Source organism: Pleurodeles waltl, chromosome 6 (assembly GCF_031143425.1).
Source record: "Pleurodeles waltl isolate 20211129_DDA chromosome 6, aPleWal1.hap1.20221129, whole genome shotgun sequence".
In the NCBI taxonomy this organism is placed as follows: Eukaryota; Metazoa; Chordata; class Amphibia; order Caudata; family Salamandridae; genus Pleurodeles; species Pleurodeles waltl.
The window spans coordinates 1,663,738,940-1,663,764,027 of NC_090445.1; the positions used below are offsets into that span (position 1 = coordinate 1,663,738,940).

The window sequence follows — 25,088 nt, forward strand, 5'->3', positions numbered from 1 at the left end:
GTGGTGGAACTCGACACCACACCTTACCTCCATCTTAAGATGAGGGAGCTAAGGTCACTCTGTAAAATAAAGAAAATAACAATGGGCCCCAAACCTACCAAAATACAGCTCCAGGAGCTTTTGGCAGAGTTTGAAAAGGCCAACCCCTCTGAGGGTGGCAACTCAGAGGAAGAGGATAGTGACTTGGAGGAAAATTCCCCCCTACCAGTCCTATCTAGGGAGAACAGGGTCCCTCAAACCCTGACTCCTAAAATAATAGTCAGAGATGCTGGTTCCCTCACAGGAGAGACCAACACCTCTGAAATCACTGAGGATAGCCCCAGTGAAGAGGACATCCAGTTAGCCAGGATGGCCAAAAGACTGGCTTTGGAAAGACAGATCCTAGCCATAGAGAGGGAAAGACAAGAGATGGGCCTAGGACCCATCAATGGTGGCAGCAACATAAATAGGGTCAGAGATTCTCCTGACATGTTGAAAATCCCTAAAGGGATTGTAACTAAATATGAAGATGGTGATGACATCACCAAATGGTTCACAGCTTTTGAGAGGGCTTGTGTAACCAGAAAAGTGAACAGATCTCACTGGGGTGCTCTCCTTTGGGAAATGTTCACAGGAAAGTGTAGGGATAGACTCCTCACACTCTCTGGACAAGATGCAGAATCTTATGACCTCATGAAGGGTACCCTGATTGAGGGCTTTGGATTCTCCACTGAGGAGTATAGGATTAGATTCAGGGGGGCTCAAAAATCCTCGAGCCAGACCTGGGTTGACTTTGTTGACTACTCAGTGAAAACACTAGATGGTTGGATTCAAGGCAGTGGTGTAAGTAATTATGATGGGCTGTACAATTTATTTGTGAAAGAACACCTGTTAAGTAATTGTTTCAATGATAAACTGCATCAGCATCTGGTAGACCTAGGACCAATTTCTCCCCAAGAATTGGGAAAGAAGGCGGACCATTGGGTCAAGACAAGGGTGTCCAAGACTTCAACAGGGGGTGACCAAAAGAAAGGGGTCACAAAGACTCCCCAGGGGAAGGGTGATGAGACAACCAAAACTAAAAATAGTAAAGAGTCTTCTACAGGCCCCCAAAAACCTGCACAGGAGGGTGGGCCCAGAGCCTCTTCACAAAACAATGGGTACAAGGGTAAAAACTTTGATCCCAAAAAGGCCTGGTGTCATAGCTGTAAACAGCATGGACACCAAACTGGAGACAAGGCCTGTCCCAAGAAAGGTTCCACTCCAAACTCCCATCCAGGTAACACTGGTATGGCTAGTCTCCAAGTGGGATCAACAGTGTGCCCAGAGCAAATCAGGGTCCACACTGAAGCTATTCTAGTTTCTGAGGGTGGGGTGGATTTGGCCACACTAGCTGTCTGGCCGCCTAACATGCAAAAATACAGACAGCAACTCTTAATTAATGGGACTAGAATAGAGGGCCTGAGGGATACAGGTGCCAGTGTCACCATGGTGACAGAGAAACTGGTTTCCCCTGGCCAATACCTGACTGGAAAAACTTACACAGTCACCAACGCTGACAATCAGAGAAAAGTACATCCCATGGCAATGGTTACTTTAGAATGGGGAGGGGTCAATGGCCTGAAACAGGTGGTGGTCTCCTCAAATATCCCAGTGGACTGTCTGCTTGGAAATGACCTGGAGTCCTCAGCATGGGCTGAGGTAGAACTAAAAACCCATGCAGCAATGCTGGGTATCCCTGAACTGGTGTGTGTGAAAACAAGAGCACAGTGCAAGGCACAGGGTGAACAAGTAGAGCTGGAGTCTGGAAGAATGGCCCAGCCTACCAAGAGAACAGGAAAGTCAGTTGGGAAACCAACTACAACACAGCAAAAGAAAGGGAACCTCTCTTCTCAGGAAGAAGTTCTGCCCTCTGAGGGAACTGAGCCTTTGGAGCTTGAACCTTATCAGGTTGAGCTCTTAGGCCCAGGGGGACCCTCAAGGGAGGAGCTGTGTAAGGGACAAGAAACCTGTCCCTCTCTTGAAGGCCTTAGGCAGCAAGCTGCTGAAGAGTCCAAAGGCAAGAAAAATGGAACGCATAGGGTCTATTGGGAAGATGGACTCCTGTACACTGAGGCCAGAGACCCCAAACCTGGTGCCACTAGGAGAGTGGTAGTGCCTCAGCTGTTCAGGAAGTTCATCCTAACATTGGCCCATGACATTCCCCTTGCTGGACATTTGGGACAAACCAAGACGTGGGAGAGGTTAGTCAACCACTTCTACTGGCCCAATATGTCCAACATGGTTAAGGAGTTTTGCCTCTCCTGCCCCACCTGTCAAGCCAGTGGTAAGACAGGTGGGCATCCAAAGGCCCCCCTCATTCCACTTCCAGTGGTGGGGGTTCCCTTTGAAAGAGTGGGTGTGGACATAGTTGGTCCACTGGAACCTCCCACAGCCTCAGGAAATATGTATATCCTGGTAGTAGTGGATCATGCTACCAGGTATCCTGAAGCTATTCCCCTTAGGTCGACTACTGCCCCTGCAGTAGCCAAGGCCCTCATTGGTATCTTTACCAGAGTGGGTTTCCCTAAGGAGGTGGTGTCTGACAGAGGTACCAACTTCATGTCAGCATACCTAAAGCACATGTGGAATGAGTGTGGAGTGACTTATAAATTCACTACACCATACCATCCACAAACTAATGGCTTGGTTGAGAGATTCAACAAGACATTAAAAGGCATGATCATGGGGCTCCCAGAAAAGCTCAAAAGGAGATGGGATGTCCTCTTGCCATGTCTGCTTTTCGCTTACAGAGAGGTGCCACAGAAGGGAGTAGGATTCTCACCCTTTGAACTTCTGTTTGGTCATCCTGTAAGGGGACCACTTGCCCTTGTTAAAGAAGGCTGGGAGAGACCTCTCCATGAGCCTAAACAGGACATAGTGGACTATGTACTTGGCCTTCGCTCTAGAATGGCAGAGTACATGGAAAAGGCAACCAAAAACCTTGAGGCCAGCCAACAGCTCCAGAAGTTTTGGTATGACCAAAAGGCTGCACTGGTTGAGTTCCAACCAGGGCAGAAAGTCTGGGTTCTGGAGCCTGTGGCTCCCAGGGCACTCCAGGACAAATGGAGTGGCCTTACCCAGTACTAGAAAGGAAGAGTCAGGTCACCTACCTGGTGGACCTGGGCACAAGCAGGAGCCCCAAGAGGGTGATCCATGTAAACCGCCTTAAGCTCTTCCACGACAGGGCTGATGTCAATCTGTTGATGGTAACAGATGAGGATCAGGAGGCAGAGAGTGAACCTCTCCCTGATCTTCTGTCATCAGACCCAAAAGATGGCACAGTAGATGGAGTGATCTACTCAGACACCCTCTCTGGCCAACAGCAAGCTGATTGTAGGAGAGTCCTACAACAGTTTCCTGAACTCTTCTCCTTAACCCCTGGTCAGACACACCTGTGTACCCATGATGTGGACACAGGAGACAGCATGCCTGTCAAGAACAAAATCTTTAGACAATCTGACCATGTTAAAGAAAGCATCAAGGTGGAAGTCCACAAGATGCTGGAATTGGGAGTAATTGAGCGCTCTGACAGCCCCTGGGCTAGCCCAGTGGTCTTAGTCCCCAAACCTCACACCAAAGATGGAAAGAAAGAGATGAGGTTTTGTGTGGACTACAGAGGGCTCAATTCTGTCACCAAGACAGATGCCCATCCAATTCCAAGAGCTGATGAGCTCATTGATAAATTAGGTGCTGCCAAATTTCTAAGTACCTTTGACTTGACAGCAGGGTACTGGCAAATAAAAATAGCACCTGGAGCAAAAGAAAAGACAGCATTCTCCACACCTGATGGGCATTATCAGTTTACTGTTATGCCCTTTGGTTTAAAGAATGCCCCTGCCACCTTCCAAAGGTTGGTGAATCAAGTCCTTGCTGGCTTGGAGTCCTTTAGCACAGCTTATCTTGATGATATTGCTGTCTTTAGCTCCACCTGGCAGGATCACCTGGTCCACCTGAGGAAGGTTTTGAAGGCTCTGCAATCTGCAGGCCTCTCTATCAAGGCATCCAAATGCCAGATAGGGCAGGGAACTGTGGTTTACTTGGGACACCTTGTAGGCGGAGGCCAAGTTCAGCCACTCCAACCCAAGATCCAGACTATTCTGGACTGGGTAGCTCCAAAAACCCAGACTCAAGTCAGGGCATTCCTTGGCTTGACTGGGTATTACAGGAGGTTTGTGAAGGGATATGGATCCATTGTGACAGCCCTCACTGAACTCACCTCCAAGAAAATGCCCAAGAAAGTGAACTGGACTGTGGAATGCCAACAGGCCTTTGACACCCTGAAACAAGCAATGTGCTCAGCACCAGTTCTCAAAGCTCCAGATTATTCTAAGCAGTTCATTGTTCAGACTGATGCCTCTGAACATGGGATAGGGGCAGTTTTGTCCCAAACAAATGATGATGGCCTTGACCAGCCTGTTGCTTTCATTAGCAGGAGGTTACTCCCCAGGGAGCAGCGTTGGAGTGCCATTGAGAGGGAGGCCTTTGCTGTGGTTTGGTCCCTGAAGAAGCTGAGACCATACCTCTTTGGGACTCACTTCCTAGTTCAAACTGACCACAGACCTCTCAAATGGCTGATGCAAATGAAAGGTGAAAATCCTAAACTGTTGAGGTGGTCCATCTCCCTACAGGGAATGGACTTTATAGTGGAACACAGACCTGGGACTGCCCATGCCAATGCAGATGGCCTTTCCAGGTTCTTCCACTTAGAAAATGAAGACTCTCTTGGGAAAGGTTAGTCTCATCCTCTTTCGTTTGGGGGGGGGTTGTGTAAGGAAATGCCTCCTTGGCATGGTTGCCCCCTGACTTTTTGCCTTTGCTGATGCTATGTTTACAATTGAAAGTGTGCTGAGGCCTGCTAACCAGGCCCCAGCACCAGTGTTCTTTCCCTAACCTGTACTTTTGTATCCACAATTGGCAGACCCTGGCATCCAGATAAGTCCCTTGTAACTGGTACTTCTAGTACCAAGGGCCCTGATGCCAAGGAAGGTCTCTAAGGGCTGCAGCATGTCTTATGCCACCCTGGAGACCTCTCACTCAGCACAGACACCCTGCTTGCCAGCTTGTGTGTGCTAGTGAGGACAAAACGAGTAAGTCGACATGGCACTCCCCTCAGGGTGCCATGCCAGCCTCTCACTGCCTATGCAGTATAGGTAAGACACCCCTCTAGCAGGCCTTACAGCCCTAAGGCAGGGTGCACTATACCATAGGTGAGGGTACCAGTGCATGAGCATGGTACCCCTACAGTGTCTAAACAAAACCTTAGACATTGTAAGTGCAGGGTAGCCATAGGAGTATATGGTCTGGGAGTTTGTCAAACACGAACTCCACAGCACCATAATGGCTACACTGAAAACTGGGAAGTTTGGTATCAAACTTCTCAGCACAATAAATGCACACTGATGCCAGTGTACATTTTATTGTAAAATACACCCCAGAGGGCACCTTAGAGGTGCCCCCTGAAACTTAACCGACTATCTGTGTAGGCTGACTAGTTTTAGCAGCCTGCCACAAACCGAGACATGTTGCTGGCCCCATGGGGAGAGTGCCTTTGTCACTCTGAGGCCAGTAACAAAGCCTGCACTGGGTGGAGATGCTAACACCTCCCCCAGGCAGGAATTGTCACACCTGGCGGTGAGCCTCAAAGGCTCACCTCCTTTGTGCCAACCCAGCAGGACACTCCAGCTAGTGGAGTTGCCCGCCCCCTCCGGCCAGGCCCCACTTTTGGCGGCAAGGCCGGAGAAAATAATGAGAAAAACAAGGAGGAGTCACTGGCCAGTCAGGACAGCCCCTAAGGTGTCCTGAGCTGAGGTGACTCTAACTTTTAGAAATCCTCCATCTTGCAGATGGAGGATTCCCCCAATAGGGTTAGGATTGTGTCCCCCTCCCCTTGGGAGGAGGCACAAAGAGGGTGTACCCACCCTCAGGGCTAGTAGCCATTGGCTACTAACCCCCCAGACCTAAACACGCCCTTAAATTTAGTATTTAAGGGCTACCCTGAACCCTAGAAAATTAGATTCCTGTAACTACAAGAAGAAGGACTGCCTAGCTGAAAACCCCTGCAGAGGAAGACCAGAAGACGACAACTGCCTTGGCTCCAGAAACTCACCGGCCTGTCTCCTGCCTTCCAAAGATCCTGCTCCAGCGACGCCTTCCAAAGGGACCAGCGACCTCGACATCCTCTGAGGACTGCCCCTGCTTCGAAAAGACAAGAAACTCCCGAGGACAGCGGACCTGCTCCAAGAAAAGCTGCAACTTTGTTTCCAGCAGCTTTAAAGAACCCTGCAAGCTCCCCGCAAGAAGCGTGAGACTTGCAACACTGCACCCGGCGACCCCGACTCGGCTGGTGGAGATCCGACACCTCAGGAGGGACCCCAGGACTACTCTGATACTGTGAGTACCAAAACCTGTCCCCCCTGAGCCCCCACAGCGCCGCCTGCAGAGGGAATCCCGAGGCTTCCCCTGACCGCGACTCTTTGAACCTAAAGTCCCGACGCCTGGGAGAGACCCTGCACCCGCAGCCCCCAGGACCTGAAGGACCGGACTTTCACTGGAGAAGTGACCCCCAGGAGACCCTCTCCCTTGCCCAAGTGGAGGTTTCCCCGAGGAATCCCCCCCTTGCCTGCCTGCAGCGCTGAAGAGATCCCGAGATCTCTCATAGACTAACATTGCGAACCCGACGCTTGTTTCTACACTGCACCCGGCCGCCCCCGCGCCGCTGAGGGTGAAATTTCTGTGTGGACTTGTGTCCCCCCCGGTGCCCTACAAAACCCCCCTGGTCTGCCCTCCGAAGACGCGGGTACTTACCTGCAAGCAGACCGGAACCGGGGCACCCCCTTCTCTCCATTCTAGCCTATGCGTTTTGGGCACCACTTTGAACTCTGCACCTGACCGGCCCTGAGCTGCTGGTGTGGTGACTTTGGGGTTGCTCTGAACCCCCAACGGTGGGCTACCTTGGACCAAGAACTAAGCCCTGTAAGTGTCTTACTTACCTGGTTAACCTAACAAATACTTACCTCCCCTAGGAACTGTGAAAATTGCACTGTGTCCACTTTTAAAACAGCTATTTGTCAATAACTTGAAAAGTATACATGCAATTTTTATGATTTGAAGTTCCTAAAGTACTTACCTGCAATACCTTTCGAATGAGATATTACATGTAGAATTTGAACCTGTGGTTCTTAAAATAAACTAAGAAAAGATATTTTTCTATATAAAAACCTATTGGCTGGATTTGTCTCTGAGTGTGTGTACCTCATTTATTGTCTATGTGTATGTACAACAAATGCTTAACACTACTCCTTGGATAAGCCTACTGCTCGACCACACTACCACAAAATAGAGCATTAGTATTATCTATTTTTACCACTATTTTACCTCTAAGGGGAACCCTTGGACTCTGTGCATGCTATTCCTTACTTTGAAATAGCACATACAGAGCCAACTTCCTACACACTCCATAATGCTGCATCTGTGAGGATGCACTCCATAAAGCTGCATCTGTGAGGAAGCACTCCATAATGTTGAATCTGTGAGGATGCACTCCATAATGCTGCATCTGTGAGGATGCACTCCATAATGTGCCCCATAATGTTGCATCTGTGAGGGTGCGCTCCATAATGCTGCATCTGCGAGGGTGCACCCCATAATGCTGCATCTGTGAGGGTGCACTCCATAATGCTGCATCTTTGAGGGTGCACTCCATAATGCTGCATCTGTGGGGATGCACTCCATAAAGTGCCCCATAATGTTGCATCTGTGAAGGTGCGCTCCATAATGCTGCATCTGTGAGGGTACACTCCATAATGCTGCATCTGTGAGGAAGCACTCCATAATGCTGCATCTGTGAGGAAGCATTACATATTGCTGCATCTGTGGGGAAGCACTCCATAATGCTGAAGCTGCATCTGTGAGGAAGCACTCCATAATGCTGCATATGTAGGAATGCACTCCTTTATGCTGCATCTGTGAGGATGCACTCCATAATGTTGCATCTGTGAGGATGCACTCCATAATGTTGCATCTGTGAGGATGTATTCCATAATGCTGCATATGTAGGAATGCACTCCTTTATGCTGCATCTGCGAGGATGCACTCCATAATGCTGCATCTGTGAGGAAGAATCCCATAATGCTGCATCTGTGAGGATGTACTTCATAGTGCTGCATCTGTTTTAAGGCTGTCTATTTCCATCCCTCTCCCTTCCCTGCTCCAAACATGCTTCACTGTGGCAGAGAAAGTCTATTTTCAGACTGTGAGTGTTCAATATATTTTTCTTAATTTTGTTGTTTTTGTTGTAAGACAGGCACGTTCTCTCATGTTGTTGTTGTTGCACCCTTCCTCTCACTTGCCTTCCCTCCTACCCGGTTGCCTTTGCCCCCCACCGCTTCTGTCCACCCTCTGTCCCTGTGGCTGTTGACCCCTCTCTCCATATCGCTGTCTTGAGAAAGTTTATTTCTGGAGTGCATGTGTCATGTACATTTTTGGACTTTTATCATTTTAGCAGAGGCGGCTCATTCTTTTTTATAGTGGTTGGGTGACCTGGGTGGCACTCCAGGAATGCCTTTAGGCGCAACCCCGTTGGGCCGTTTGCGATCGCAAAAATGCATGATGTATCTGGCTCTAAAAGATTTCTCCAGTATAACACCCGACTCTAAGAGACATTACTTTTTGGTGCAAAGCCTGCCATCAGCATATAAACTGCACCTAAAGTAGTGACGCACTAACTTATGCCCTTATGAAAATTTAGATGGAATAGGGAGAGGTATTTATCACACGTGGTAAATACCCTTACCAGGAGGGATATAGATCGCACCCTACGTTCAATTTCAGGAGGTCAAACCTACTGGAATTTACTAAGAGGAAAAGGCCCAAGATTTACTTTGACATGAGAATTATGGTGCTGGAAGTACCAAAATCCACGTTAAATCCCCCAAAACTTGGAATATTTGATAATTATTTTATCCAATACATTTTGAACACCACGGTGTAGGATTTCTATCAAATGCGGTAGTTGTTGCATCCAAGAGGGTCTACTTGTAATCAGGCCCTAAGTCTTGGAGTTGTAGAGTGTGTGGTTGCACTTAGTGTTCCTTTGTTAAGTAATGCGCTGTGAGTGAACCATAATGTATGACAGTGGTTGCTTGCACTTTTGAGATGTGCAGAGAAAGAGTGTAACTTTTGGAGGCCTGGAGTAGACAGAGGACACTGAGAAATGACAGACTCAGGTAGTTCAAACCTTTCAGTTTCCATCGCGGTGCCAACAGATCTTTGCACTTGTGTTGGCTGTGACAAGGTTTGCGGCGCGGCCAAAAACACAACAACATTCTGTTTTTCCAAAGAACATACAAACTCTACATTGTCTGTGCAAGTGTATTTACAATACATTTGTGTGTGTGTTGTAGAGGCCATTATGTGAAAGTTTAAATCCAGAACCCAAAAATCCATATCATTGAAAAAACGACCAAGAAAAAACATTTTTTGGGGAGGAGGAATGGACCAAGCGTGACCTTACACAGGTATGTAAGGTGAGAAATAGGTTTGTGAGGGTTTCACCACGAAAAGAAAGGATCAATCTTGACAAAGTTAGTTCTCATAGTGCTTTGTGTGTTTTTAACTACTTTATGCTCTCTGTGTATATGGCAGAGCTGTGCATTCTGGGATATCAGACGCTAATCACTGCTTCCCTTTCCTCCTCTTTCTGCTGATGACCCAGGAAGTGAAATCTTGGTGACAGAAGACTCGGGAGACAGCAGCGAACCCACCACAGATACCAGCAGCAAAGTACAGTAGTGCAGTTTAAAATGCGAATATATCCTTCTGTTGTGTTATGTCATCTTATCTGTAATAAACAAAATACGTACCATAGATCTGGCACCCCTCATAAAAAATGTATCTGAACAGGTCGAAGATGGTCTGTTGACATGCTGGCTGTGTATAAATTAAATTATATAAAATTGACTTTGCGGTCAATGGCCCAAGAGCTTATCTTGGGATGTTGTTGATGATCGAAAGACACTTTGGTTTGTGACAGTCTGGATTTATCCTGGAGCCTGAGTTACAGTGTTTCAGCCTCTTCTAGCCAGTTGTCTCTAGACCATCCAATCTATTTAGGGAGGGAATTGACACATGATGACATTGTACATATGTTTCAAGATTTCGATCAACCCGTGTTCCATTAACTACCATCTGTCAACATGGCATCCACTTGGAAACCTAGATTGGGTTCTCAAAAATTGCTATTTTATGCTTTTTGGCACTTTATAAATCTTTGATCAACTGAGCTGTGAACAGAACCATCCCCCAAAATGGCCAAAAATAACACATTTTTAGAGTAATAGTTGGGGCGCAACTTATTACACGAATGTTAAAAATCAGTGTTATTTAAAGAAAGGAAAAACCCTAGGTAGCTTTGATACTGCATTACCCCGGTGCAGCACTAATGGTAATAAAATAAAAGGTCCCAAATCCACACAAGGGAAACAACTGTGAAAGTCACAGGCTCAATAACAACAATTACAATGCCATTAGGTATTCAAGTGAACACGTACCTTGTCTTCGTTGGGTATTACTGACCAGAGCAGAGCTTGCGTTGCTATGTATGTCTTAGAGCAAGACCCCTCCCAATAATGTCCCCAGTGGAGGGACATACCTTTCCAAGGTAACCTCTGACCAGTGATGTCAAATTAGGGTCAGACATGCATATTTATGAATTACATGACACTGCTAAACACAAGTACATGGAGCCCACTTCCTTGAACATTATTGTGAGAACCTGATTTATAATAATATAGCCTAATAAACAGGCAGGAATCGATAACAGTTTGCTCCACTATACTTGCATCCATTTAAATTTCTACAGAACAATAATTTGAAAGTTAAAGGAAGCTAAACTATTGAAAAGACAATATGTATGACAGTACAAGATATATAAACAAACATATAAACGTACATGCTGCCTTAAATTAAACTTTAGTATTAGAAAACAAAACTCAGGCCTTGAAAAAGCTACAGTGGAGAGAAACGTGCCGGCTGATCAAAAACATCAAATCACTACGCTATTAAGCTTTGTGAGAATTAAAATAAACGTCTGACTTTTAAATAAAAGGCAGAATTTCGAAAAGAATGCAGTAGGTCATACCTGTGTTGGTAACAGGCTGAAAGTGCCTAAAAGAGATGAAAACTTGAACCAGTGTGACAAAGACCCTGGAGTTCTTTGCACTCCCCTTTGCCTCCAAGGTGCAGGACATTGAAGAGTGTATGTATTTAAATGAAGGTCCTGTCTAGCTTAAATATTCTGTCCTTGTGAAATATGGGCCCAAACTTTATGAGGCGGTCCGGAATGCCACATAAGCAATCCTTGTGCACCAGTTTATTAAGCACTTGTGATCCACATCCTTGACCCTAATCTGTCCTGGGCATCATATGGGACCATGTCATAGTAAATGGGGGAAATAGCTTCTGGGGCAGGAATGCCAGGGTCATAGCTGGAGGTGGATCTAGCTGCTTGCATCCAGTGGTACAACCCCTCGTGAGAAATGACCTGACCTGGGGCAGAGACTCCTCAAAATGCAAAGTTTGATAAATAAATGGCTCTACAGTCCAGCTCTGTGATGCTGGAGGATTTGAGGGATGAAGGGGTGATGAAAGGGTGTGTGGTCAGTGGAAACGTGTTTAAAAGACAACAGTGCTATATTAGTGTGTACGTGTGTAGTTGAGTGTAAAACCAAATCTTGCACATTTTTAATTTTAAAACAGGAATGGACAAAAATGTCAACAACTTATATATTTCCGTAGGGTATGGCAATCTTCCATTGTGTTTTATAAGTAAAATCCTTTATATATGTGCAGAACTAACAATTCTTGCACTTCATTCTATATGGCAATGATGAGGCTCCAAAGTTTGCTACAACAGAATCTTTTAATTCAAAACTCCTTGATAGTGTGTTGATCTTGACCCAGTGCGTTCCTTTTAGTGGAGCGACATTTGCCAGTACTACGGAGGACCCCACATGTTTAGCCGGTTCACACTACAGATGGCCCAGCAGTACCTGAGGGACGAAGAGTTGAGGGCTCGACACCAGACTGCCCTTCTACGCCTCCGGGAAGAGGCCCTCAAGGAGAAAACCCTGGCCGAGTTGGCCTGGTTGGAACACCAAAAAACGTGAGTCATTGTAACTTCTGCATCACTGAGCACTGCAGACAAGCAGTGCTCATGCACTGTGTGATGTGTTCATTAGGTTGTGCAACATTGTGCATCACTTAGTCAATCAGTCAGGTTCTTGTAGAGTGCGACTAATCACCCATAAGGGTCTTACGGTGCTGGGGGGGAGTAGGAGTTCACTAGGCTGTGCAACATTATGCGTCACTCAGTCAATCAGTCAGGTTCTTGTAGAGCGCGGCTAATCACCCATCAGGGTCTTAAGGTGCTGGGGGGGAGTAGGAGTTCAGTCGAAGAGGCAGGTCTTGAGGTCCTTCCTCAATTGGGGTAGTGAGAGTGATTGCCTGAGGTGTAGCTGGAGAGAATTTAAGGTCTTTGCTGCGAGGTAAGAGAAGGATATTCCTCTAGCTGAGTTTTTGCGTATCCGTGGGGTTGTGGTGTGAACCAAATGGGCAGAGCAGAGGTGTCTGGTGGGCATGTGGACAGTCAGGTGGTGGTTGAGGTATCCGGGTCCGTTGTTGTGGAGAGCCTTGTAGGCGTGCATGAGGAGTTTGAAGGTGATTCTTTTGTTGATCGAGAGCCACTGGCACCATCCAGATGAGTGGTATTTTTCTTATCCAAGGGAATTTTCTTGAGACTTTCTGTTTGCATCCAAGCCACTTCTTCTAATAATGCTTCCTCTCTTGTTCAAAGTAGCGCATGGAGGATGCAGATAGTAGCTATCTTTTTGGGAGTTAGGTTGTTATTGTATATGAGTGTTTTTGATTTGCAGTAGGTTTAAATAGCAGATTGGTGTTGAGGCATCTTCAGTCGCATGACCTTCTGAGTGTGTATTAACATAATGTAGATGTGTTGTAATTTTTTTTTTTTCATGGCCACTCTTTCCTTCTCTTGTCCTGATGCTGTAGCTTGTCATCATACTACTAGTGACACATAAGGGTCCATCTCTGGATTCAAGATTTTAAGCTGGGAAATCTTGCAGAAGCTGCCTGGTGCCTAATTGAGAAGCATGAAGCCCATAGAGGTGTATCCCCCTTGCATCCTATACATCTATATGTCTGCTACAAGATTAGCATGTAAATTGTGATTTACATGCACCTGCCTGCATCTGTAATGGTCATTACCTACAGCTACAAAAGCACTTTGAAACACAGTAACCAGCCTGTGAATCTGCCAGTCACAGGTTCTTGTTGGGCAATTGTGAAACAGGCTTCGCCTTAGATGTGTATTTTTCTTCATAAGCGATAACTTTCTGGGCTTTCGCTAACACTCCTGAGGACTTTTCCACGATGTTCTTAATGTACTGTAACGGATGTAGGAGGTGCAGTTAATTGTGAGAGAAGTCACAGGACACCCCTATATATTAAAAATTTATGGGGAAAGTATGAACAGGAAAATACGTCTTCTCTTTACATATGCATATAGGGTTTCTATTTAGGAAGTTAGAGAAATTACACAAACCACAAAAATTTACATGATCAGTGATTATCCTGCAACTCTGACAACGATCTGCCTCCTGCAAACCAACTCTAAAGACTCATGCAGTAGGCAACAGGGAGCATCAATATTCAGTAAGTGAACTGGTGTAGCTGAGTGGCCATGTTCTGCAAGTTTCTCTCTTTTTATTTCCTAGTAGACGACTAAGACCATAGCGTAAACCTTCTGATAGACCTTTCAAAGGGATCGTGGATTCAAACCCTTTACAAAAACATCTGATTCTTTGTGGTAGGGCTGAAGTTACAAAATGATTGATGATTCATAGTTCAGCTCACCACATTGATTTTGTGTTCTGTGTTAAATAGGGATTTCATCATTATAATGCCAGCCCCCAAACCTCAATTCATAGCTTGACTATCATCAGGGCAACTAGGATTCTATGGCAGTGACGGCCAGACTGTGCTACAAAGTTATCAAAATTATTTGGAAAAAGAGCAAACTATGTGGCACATTCTCTGGCAGTACTATTGTCACCAATTTCAGCTAGAAACGGTTTTGTGACATCTGCAGATATGCAAATTGTTTGGTAAATTAAGTGTCACATGCATATATATTTGTGTGTGATATATATATATATTTATACACACATATACATATATTTATATATATGTTGATGAACACACGACACACACACACACATATATATATATATATATATATATATATATATATATATATATATATATATATATATATATATATGTGTGTTACATTTTACTGGCAGTGATAGTGCCAATGCAGACATTGGCCTTCATTATGACCTTGGCGGGCGGCTACAGATGACTCCCGCCGCGGTCATCATGAGATCCCCGCTGGGCCGGCGGGGATCTCGGCCGCAACACAGGAGCCGGCTCCAAATGGAGCCTGCGGTGTTGTGGCCGTGCGACGGGTGCAGTTGCACCCGTCACGTTTTTTACTGTCTGCATAGCAGACAGTGAAAAGCTGCATGGGGCCCTGTCAGGGGGCCCCTGCACTGCCCATGCCAGGGGCCCCGCGACTCCCCGTACCGCCAGCCTTTTCCTGGCGGTTCAAACCGCCAGGAAAAGGCTGGCGGTCGGGGACTCTTAATCCCCTGGGCAGCGCTACAAGCAGCGCTGCCCAGGTGGATTATCACCGCCGGGGCAAATGTGGCGGGAAACCACCGGCCCCGGCGGTGCGACTGCGGCGGTTCCGCCGCGGTCAAAATACACAAGATTGCACTGCCAGCCTGTTGGCGGTGCAATCGCCAAAACAGCCCTGGCGGTCTTTGACCGCCAGGCTTGTAACAAGGGCCATAGTCTGTTTCCATAAGAAAATCCTTTTTGGTTTTCCGGATACTTTTTGCGTTGTTTGCTGAATCTGCTGGAAATTTCCCCCCTAAAAAACTCATGCCAATTGGATCCTTCATGATAGATTTCACACAGATCCATGGAGCGGGGGGCAACAATGAAAGGGGGTAGATTCAAATATTGTAATTTTCCACAACCGTGTACAGTGGGTGTTGGCCACTCACAGAGGGTTGCCACCCAGGAGGTTTGGGCAAAGGGCCTGGCCAGACATTAGCCATAAACAGTGATGAGGTCCAGAAAAAAGCACAGAAATCCATTGAAAAAACACCATTGAAAAATGTCAAGAATTCACAGGAAAACATTGCTGAAATGCAGTGAATGTTACAAAACGAACCTCAAAACCACTGAAATTTGCAAGTTATAGTTCAGAGCATTATGCAGGTGTCACGTATTATATCACTCATTATATGTGAAATTACATCATTGATTATGAAACACTAAAGGCTCACAATGATGCCTTTAGTGTTCAGTTCAGAGATAGAGGCAGTTAGGGTTTAAGTTACAATAATTTTAGAAGAGGATTGCTGAAATATGTGAGTATGAACATGTAAATTAAATATGTTTTCATTGTAAAGGAATTGGTAGAAGTGAATGTCAACTTTACAAACTTGTGGATATTATTGATCTCCTTAGTGGTTTGTTTTTAAAGTTATTCATTTTAATATGGATCTGTTGCATCCATGCGTGGTGAGAAAGAGTTTCTTGAGAATAACGTGCTGAGAGAAGTCAGTTGAGTGACTTTTAGGAGATGGTGTCCCAGGACATCTTTCCCGTTATCAGTTTGTCTGCAGCATTGTGGATCACTGGGAAGCAGGAGATATGGGTCTGTAATTAAAAAAAATGCAACAAGCGCAAATGTGACACAATACTAACAGTTTTGACACCGCACATAGGTATTACAGAAGGGAGTCGTGGGCAGTAGCCTAACATAGGTCCTTATGGCAGCCTTTACTTTCACCAAAATAGTATGATATAATCTTTTCTCAACATACTTTTCCATCAGGTGTCATCAGACATCTTTCCCAACTACTACATGTGTGTCTTAACTTCTCACCAGCATGCCTTCTTAATAAAGATTCTGTGTGTCAGTGATTTTAAAGTGGAGCTTTACATGCCTATGAGGATCAGAATGTCTGATAATCCCTATTAGAGGTATCTTTTTTATTTCTTTGATATTTATTTACCTGATTTTCAGACGCTATGAGGACAAAGGAGACTACAGAAAAGTTTCTGACATTGTTAAAAAACAGCAGGAGATCCTGACCCAGCTGCAGCAGGAGCAGGTAAGCCAAATGCACAAACGGATTCAGTAGTTTTACCGCATAGTATGGCCATTCACCTGAGCTGACCAGTTCAAATCCTACCCTTGACAATGTGACAGAACAACAAAACAATGGTGTTGTCTCAGACCGTTGTCAAAGACATCATTGTACCAACACCACCAACACAACTACCATAAAATTGTTTGCATTTATTTTTACTATTTGAATACATTATGGGGGTAATTACGACCCTGCCGGTCCGTGGTAAAGCGGCGGTAAGACCGCAAACAGGCCGGCGGAAAAAAAATTGAATTATGACGCCGCGGTCATCCGCCACTTCACCATTCCGACCGCCATGGCGGTGAAGACTGCTGGGCTGGAGATTGCGGTCTCCAGCCCGGCGGTCGTCACTAGAGCGCCGACGGTATCAGGACCCTGCATACCGCCATGGATCTCGGGTGGTTGGGAACCGCCATGAGATCCATGGTGGTAGGCACTATCAGTGCCAGGGAATTCCTTCCCTGGCACTGATAGGGGTCTCCCCCACCCCCGTTAACCCCCACGAATCCTCTCCCGACACCCCCCATCCCCCGGCCACCCCCAAAGGTGGCACAACCCCCCTCCCCACCCCGAACATGCACATATACACACCCCTACACGCACCCCCCCAACATGCACATATACACACCCCTACACGCACACATACACCCCGACAACACATACCTGCACACATACAAACAGACATGCACACCGTCCGACCCGCACACATTTCCCATACACACAGCACCCCCCGCACGCATACACTCACTCACTCTTCCCCTCTACACTCTCACACGCACATCCCCATGCACGTACACAACACACAACACCCCTCCACCCCCTTCCCTAACGGACAATCAACTTACCTTGTCCGTTGATCCTCCGGGAGGGGACGGGATCCATGGGGGCAGCTCCGCCACCAGAACACCGTCAACAGAACACCGCCACACCGAATCATGGGACGTGATTCAGTGGGCGGTTTTCTGTTGACATGGCGGTGGAGGTTGAGCAACCTACACTTTCCCGCCGTCCGCCAGTTAGGATGCTGGCGGCTTTCAGTACGAAAAAGGACGGTGGCCTGCCAGCGGTCATAATACGCGGAAGACCGCCACCACTGGCGGTCTTCAGCACGGCGGTACCTCGGCGGTCTTGCGAAAAGACCGCCGAGGTCGTAATGACCCCCTATGTCATTAAAAATATAAATAGAAAGAAAAAGCACACAATTATATACGAAAGGGCATCCAACTGAAGGATGCTTTCAGTAACAGTACTACATGAACTCAAAACCGGTTGTGTGTCAGAATATCAATAACAAAAATATTGCCTCACATAAACATTGTGGCCTAAATATTGTTAACAAAAATATTTCCCCACTAGATGTAGATTCTCTTTAATTAATGTCAATGGAGCAATATTTTGTAAATTATATTTCAAATTCAATATTTTCAGAGGATATTTACTTCATGAAATTCTGGTACCATAACTCAAATCTTCATACAAACTGAAATATGTGGTAGCTATAACATGGTAAAATTAATATATAAGAGCAGCAGATGTCCATAAAAGGGGCTGGGGAAGAGAAGAGCAGACTGTCACATGGGAGACAGACAGTCTCTTTAATAGTATAAAAAACCTAATAGCTTAACCAATCCCAAATTTATGTTAAAGAAATCACTCCAAATCTTATCAAATCTGTAGAGACAATACCTCCTTCTTAAACCTCAAATTGTCACTGGAAAACCCCTAATTTTATTAATCCATTCATGTATATGCAACATATGCCTAGACTTACGTAGAATGATGATAAACCTCTTAGCTGCAATTAACGTTCGCAGTAAGAATTGTTTAGAAGGTTTCCTGGTGACATTCATATGCCCATAATAACCAGCAATACAAAGGACAACGATCCATTAACTGAAGAATCAAAAATAAAGTTAACCTGTTAAAACATCAATGTAAAAACGAAGGAACAGACTCTGCCCCTGGAAGTCCAGTAAAAATAATGTTCTGTGTGACTCAGGGCAGCCATCTTGATTGGATATTTGTAGTTCTGATATATATTTGTGTTAGAAACCACAGCATCTGTGCAACCATGGTGTTCTAAATATAAAATCTGCAGAAAATAATCATTATCATGAAAATGTAATTCTAACTCCTTCAGCCCATGTAATTTTTATGTCATGAAATATTTTACTTAAAATGAGGTCTATTCATGCTGATAATGTTGTGAGGCTTGACATTCTTGAAAAACAATTTATCCTAAGGAAGTTGTCTAGGACATTAGATATAATATAGGAACAATTCACCTTTACCATATGTTTAATTCCAAATGAAGATAACCTCCCACTTTCAATTTGCATCAAACCAGTGTCACTTTTGTCCACTAGGATCTAGTTGAACTAAATATAAGTTCAGCAACGCCTCTTGGAGTTGTTAACCATGTCATTGTGGAGCAAAGACTACATGTGGTGATGTTGTGGGTGTTGTAGACACCATACTCAAACTGTTATTCTTGATATGCAACATATAGTGGAGCAGGCAATTTGTTTAGGTTTGTGGGTATATGTATGATGGTGGTGGTGAATGAGTTTGGGAAATTGAGCAGGTGAAAGAGGTGGCCAGCTGAGTTCACACCATTAATATAAAACTAAACACTAGAATCTTCTTTCAAGGGTGCCAACTTAAATAATGCAACTCTAAATCGGTATTTCTGGCCCCATAGACAAGATGGCTGTTGCACCTTGACTACTTCAATGTTACTTATAGCTAACAGGTGATAATAGTAAAAATAATAACACCTAGCAGTGAGGATAGCTTTGCTTGCAGAGTAGATTGTGTTCAAAAACATATAAAACATACTCTACATTTGGAATTGGCTCATGGTGCTGATGACATATTATTATTATTATGCAGCAAAAAGGTACACATTTTCTCAGCCATAAAATAAGGCAAGGCTGGTGTGATACACTCAGTCCTCTGAAACGGATGCATTGTTTCAGTGAGGTAGCCTACATAATGAAAAACAAGATGCAGAGAGAGTTTGATTTACAGCATAAAACTAAAGGCCATGTAGGATCTGGGAGGCCTAAAGAGGTGTGGAAATGGCATGGTAGAATAGTCTAGTGGTACAAGTTTGCTGTCAAATTCTATACTCACAGGTACCTACAGGGGTGTCAATTGTATTGTTAAGAAGACAATTACAAATGGTACTATAATTATTTTGATGTTTATGTCATTTCCATTAATGTAAAACCTGTCAATAGCTATACGTTATCAAGGACAATCTTTCAAATAAACTTCTAACCAAACACCTGTGTAGGTCTCGAGAATCAGAACTGGTGTAAATTGGTTAAAATTTAATAGCAATGTATTATAGTAAAGTACATTGATTTGATTCTCTTTTTCTCCTTTGGCTTCATGCAGACTGAGATCAGTCACCTGCAGAACATCTACAAATCTGCCCACCAGGAAAGAAAACTGTTACTCAAGCATCAGAAAGAGCTTCTGCACATGCAGCAGTCAACGGCTCACCTACAGCAGAAGCTGCAAGCTTTAGCTGGCAGAACTCAGGTCAGGGAAAAGAATTTAAAACTACCATCTTGACTGTTTGATTTTTTTACATTTGTCATTTTAAATCTCGCAGTTTGATTGGGCTGTTTTTTGTAGATTCCAGCGGAACAGGAAGCAACATCTTTAATCAGCGAGAACCCGTTTCGACGTTGGACGACTCCCATTCTTCCAAAGTGTGAAATCCAGTTGGACATTATACCGGTGTCTGAGACTGAAATTGGTCATAGAAACAAGGAAAAGAGGGAGGACAAGGAGGTTAGAAGGTAGGTGTTTTCTGTTTTATCTAATGATGTCAAAATATACAAAATAATGTTATTGAAACCTGCACAGTTATTGTGGCAATGTCCGAAAATGATGGGGCTCCGAGGGGTTCTCGTGTCTCAAGAATTGTCTCTGTTAGTGTGAAGAGATGACATCACATGCCCTCTCTGCGTAGATGTATCGTAGAAAACTGCACACAGCAGTGTACCATGTGAGACTTGTAGTTGTGAAAAGGTTCATTGTTTTGGGAAGTAACTTGAAAGTACTTCCTCTTTCCTGTCCTCTTCAGTGCCTACATGAGAGGCTTTGATGATATCATCTGTGCATGTTCATCTGTTAGTTGTTAAATGCAACTCTATGTACATGCATTGAGTGGTAATTGGGAGAGAAGACACCTGAGACACCACAGTCCCATTTCCTTCGCCACGTCTCCTGAGGATACCCTCAGCTTGATGTGAGCCAGTAATCTTTCTATAAATGTGCCAGGAACAGTAACCTACATGTGACAGTGCCATTGACCTGCCATTGACCTGGTCCATCACAGATGAAATGTTCTTGACCCCATGCAGCCTGTCAATTGATTTGTAGTCATCTTCGGCTTCAATGTCTCCAGTGAGCACAGATCCTTACGGTAGTTAAACATGGAGTGTTCAACTGAATGCCTTTAAAAAATATAAATGTTTTCTTAGGTTTGTGTTCTTCATCATGCCCTTGTTGCCTCACTCGTGGACTGCAGAAACCTCCAATACACTGATATTCAAAACCAGCTTTTAAATAAATATCAGTGCATACAAAATAGAGTGTCATGGGCTAGCTGCAGCCCCAAGACCAGAGGCCATGTGCCACCAGCTTTCCCACTCTCACTGGCACACACTCAGCGGACAGGTACGATCTGAAAGCATAACAGTTGCCTACAAAGTATTTTGAAACAGTTTAATCAGCATACTTTATTTCCTAGCTGTATCTGAAGGGACCTATCGTCATCCACTGATCTTTCATTCATTCCACCTCGATGTCTGATATAGAGGCCAGGAGTCTGGTCCTCCTACATTTAATCCACATAACTCTGGAACCCCCTTTCGCTCATTAGTGATGGCTTTATGTTTCAATGTCAAGACATAAGTCATTGCTAAATGTCGACGTTCACTTGCCTGATGGTGTATTTTTTCTCCTTCCTCTGTGTTTTCCCAGAATCATACTTATGCTCCCTTCCCATCCAGATCCTCTTGTGCCCCCCACTTCACAGCCTTCCTTCACATTTGTTTTGCCCTTTGGCAACTACCCCCATGTGCTACCTGACCAGTCACTCTTCACATATTTCTTGTAGAACTCCCTGTCTTTCTATTCATGCATTCATAGACCTGCAGGGATACAAGTTCTGTTGGTTTCACTATTATGAAGTTGATGTCTCAGCACTTCGAAGCAACTGTGTGCTGCGTACACTCAGCCCTTGCTTCCAACAAATGAGGTAAGACCATGGGCGGCTCTTCCATAATAGCAAAAGAGCGTCGCCCCCCCCTGGCTAAGACAGGAGATGAAAGATAAAACAATATTTAATTATCGTTTTATCTTTTATCTGCTGGCTCAGCAGGGTGGGGCGCGGCTGGGCTGTGGGAGATGGGGGGTTGGAGGGGAGAGTGCACTAAGTGCGCATGCGTGTTGGGCCGGCTCTCTCAGGCCGGCCAAACACACATGCGCACTTAGGGGCATATTTATAAGCCCCTAGCGCCAGCTTGCTCCACATTTGCAGTATTTATTTTGGCGCGAATGTGGCTTTAAGGTGGCATTTCCCACGTGCCATATTTACAAAGTGGTGCAATGCTTGCCATTTTTTTCAGCACTTTTAATGCCTGCTCAGAACAGGTGTTAAAAGGGGGCATGCCATTATTTATAATGGGCCCGTATGTACTCTGCAGGAGTAGGGCCAACATTTTGGCGCTACTCTTGCAGAGTACATCAATAGAGTCACAAAAAATGACGCTATTGCCTCCTACCCTGCGCCATGGTGTGCCATATTTTAAATACGGTGGTAGGAGAGGCGATAAGGGGCGCAAGGAAAGTGGCCCTGCACTGGGTGCAGAGCCACTTTCCTTAAACCTGCCCCTTAGGTTTCCCCAGCCTGGCTGTATGCACAGCCGGGTTGGAGGAACAGCACAGACCCCAGGCTTGGTCTAATCATGATGCTGCATACATGCTATGTTTAGCATGAAAATAGCACCAGGATTGCAGGGGAGCCTGTGCTAGTGTTCCAGCGAATGCTGGGACACCACAAGAAGACCAGAGGAGCAATGCGGCAGGAGGTGGCGACAAAGGGAAAAAGATACTTTTTCAAAATTATTATTATATTTTTATTTATCACCCCTCAGTACCCCCTCCATTCCTCCCCACGCCCCTCCCCTTGAGATTTGCAGCGGCCGCAGCTGGGTAAGACTGCAGGCTTTGTGTGCTAAATTACAGGAATGGTCCAAAGATTGGGTAGCAGATAGGCTCTCTAACTGCAAAATGCTTTTCTATCCGAACCACAGAAGTGTTGGCATTGTTTCTGATGGCACTGCCCACAGGGAGATTAATTTTCAAGTCTGCCTTCTCCCCACCCTCTGTCTTTTGTAATGAGAACACATTGGCCCTCAAGACGTTGTGCACAATCCCAGGTGCAAATTATGCAACCAGTAAATACTGATAAACATATACAAATACATCAGCAATATACTTTAGTTTAGGGGAGAACATAGGCATATGTAGGGTTACAGCCCTTTAGGAATAAATCAAGTGCACAAAAATTTCAAATAAGCATTTATAACATTTATAATCAAGTATACTTTTAAACTCACATTCTGGTTGTGTTTTCAGATATTAAAATCACCTTCATTCTTCCTCTTTATTTGTTTAATACCTTTGTTAACTTTTTCTTGACTCTCTGCAGGATTACATTCCATTATCTCTTTTGGTCGCTTGTTAATCCACTTACATGCTGTGCAGTGATTCGTCATTGGCAATCATTCACTGATATACTTTCCAAGGTGCTTTATTCAGTGCTCCCTTACTGTGTTGTCCAGGGATTAATTTATAGTAGCCTGGGATAGCCTTTTATTTGCAGTAGCATAAAACAGCCAAATTAGGGTTCAACCCTTTTACCAGTGAACCTGCTGCTTATTTGAGGCTATTCTTTGTCACAGTGTGGTACATGAATTTAGTCTTTTAAAAATGGGTCTGATTGGTGTAGAAACGTATGATGCCATCCATATAAAGAATGTGTTGGGGTGAAGTTCATACACTGTCAGAGTAGGTAGATCAAGGTAAGTAGCAAATCTATGTTTACATATATATGCTTTCCTCAATGATATAGCAGTGGTTGATATTCTCGTTGGTTGATATTGTGGTAGAAGACCCATCTTTTATCATGTAGACATTAAACAAAGATGCTAAATTTCTTGACTTCATTGGGAAGAAATTACATATTTTATCAGATTTATTCAGAACCATTTTAGAGGGTCTCATCCTTAAGATGTGGATATAGATCACCATCTTTCGAAAAATAATCTTCCCCCAGGCTGTGAGGAGACATCTGCTGCCAGATTCTATCAAGCTATAAACTAGGTTTCCTGTTCGTGTTGATCTCATCCCTCAATCAGTTGGAACCGGTGCTAAGGGTATTAACTCACCTCTTTGTCCCTACATTCTCTGTCCTAATACATTATCGCACGAGTTAGAGGCTAAACATTTTGTTCCCAATGCTTTTGAAGAGAAAGAAAGGCCCGTGCAGGATTCCTGATCTCTCCTATCAGTTTATACTGTTCAGATCATTCAGGATGGTGACACTTGTTCATAGTATATCAGCCTGCCACAAATAGACTGACTGGATGGCAAAAGATTCAGGTATACACAAGTGCCAAACAATCTACAACTTAACATTGATCCCTCAAAATATCCTTGCCTTAGGATCCATGTAATACATTTGCTATGAAGGCAGATCACTACATGTCCAGGGATCAATGCTATGGGCACTTTCCCATGGCTTCTTAGACTTGAAGAACACATCTACAGCTTTTGCAGAAGTTCAAAGACTCACCTCTGCATCACCAGTGTTTGAGATGAGGCCTTCTTCCACACAGTTTACTCAGCAGGGGCATCACAGACTTGTGCAAAGCCTTCCTCATTATCTATAAAGAGCCTGACAATTGCTTTAGTGGAGCTCACTGACTTCACAATCATGGCTTTTTTTTTACATTTCATACGTGCAGCAAGGAATCATGCAAGACTATAACCTTTGACCATGCACCCTTGCATCTCCTTAGGCATCAATAACAGCCGACTCTTTGCACTTTTGGAAAACAGCAAATGCTTTAAAAAATATCTATGTTTCTATTATGGGTCCACACAGCAGTCTGTAAGGATTAAAGCAGAAGTAGTTCAGTATACTTCCAAAGCTTTCCCTTTGACCTGACATCAGTTCCAGGTTTTTCACCAAGGCAACATTAACATTCTTGAATAATTTGGATAATTACTATAAAAATATTGGAATGATTGGTGAAAGCAAATTAAAATGAGCAGTAATGAAAGAATCTTATTCTCAAGAACTGTCTGACTTCTGGCATCCAATTCTGTCTCTTGTTTTGTGGGTCAGTCAATAAGCCAGGGTTTTTGTTGATGATATTTCATTTTCTTACTTTCTTTGGGTCATTTCTGAACATAGTTATTGGCAAGGCTCTTCCACAGCAAATGTTGAAGTGTCTGCGCCAAAAATATATCACTTTCAAAAACTATCCTACACTGAGCCTGGTGGATTCCTTAGGTATAATAATGTTCTTTGTCCAGGTGGTATCTAATGCTCTGCTCCAGATGTGGCAGACACAAGTTTGTGTCACATTGGAGCCCAGAGGAAAACCATCAGTCCATGATGGTGCATATTTAACCAGTGGTCAAGAAAGATATTCTGTGATAGTCTTCATAGCC

General features: G+C 44.6%; 1 protein-coding gene across 4 annotated transcripts in view; it reads left to right on the forward strand.

Annotated features, from left to right (window-relative positions):
- The window catches only part of CCDC187 (coiled-coil domain containing 187), a 289,883-nt gene that overhangs the window by 191,924 nt on the left and 72,871 nt on the right, over positions 1–25,088 (forward strand). For all 4 annotated transcript variants that reach the window (XM_069241620.1, XM_069241621.1, XM_069241622.1 and 1 more), the window contains 5 exons: positions 9,734–9,801; positions 11,994–12,181; positions 16,199–16,286; positions 19,728–19,874; positions 19,971–20,137. In XM_069241620.1, coding sequence (XP_069097721.1) covers positions 9,734–9,801; positions 11,994–12,181; positions 16,199–16,286; positions 19,728–19,874; positions 19,971–20,137 — 658 coding nt within the window. The remainder of the gene's footprint in view (positions 1–9,733; positions 9,802–11,993; positions 12,182–16,198; positions 16,287–19,727; positions 19,875–19,970; positions 20,138–25,088) is intronic.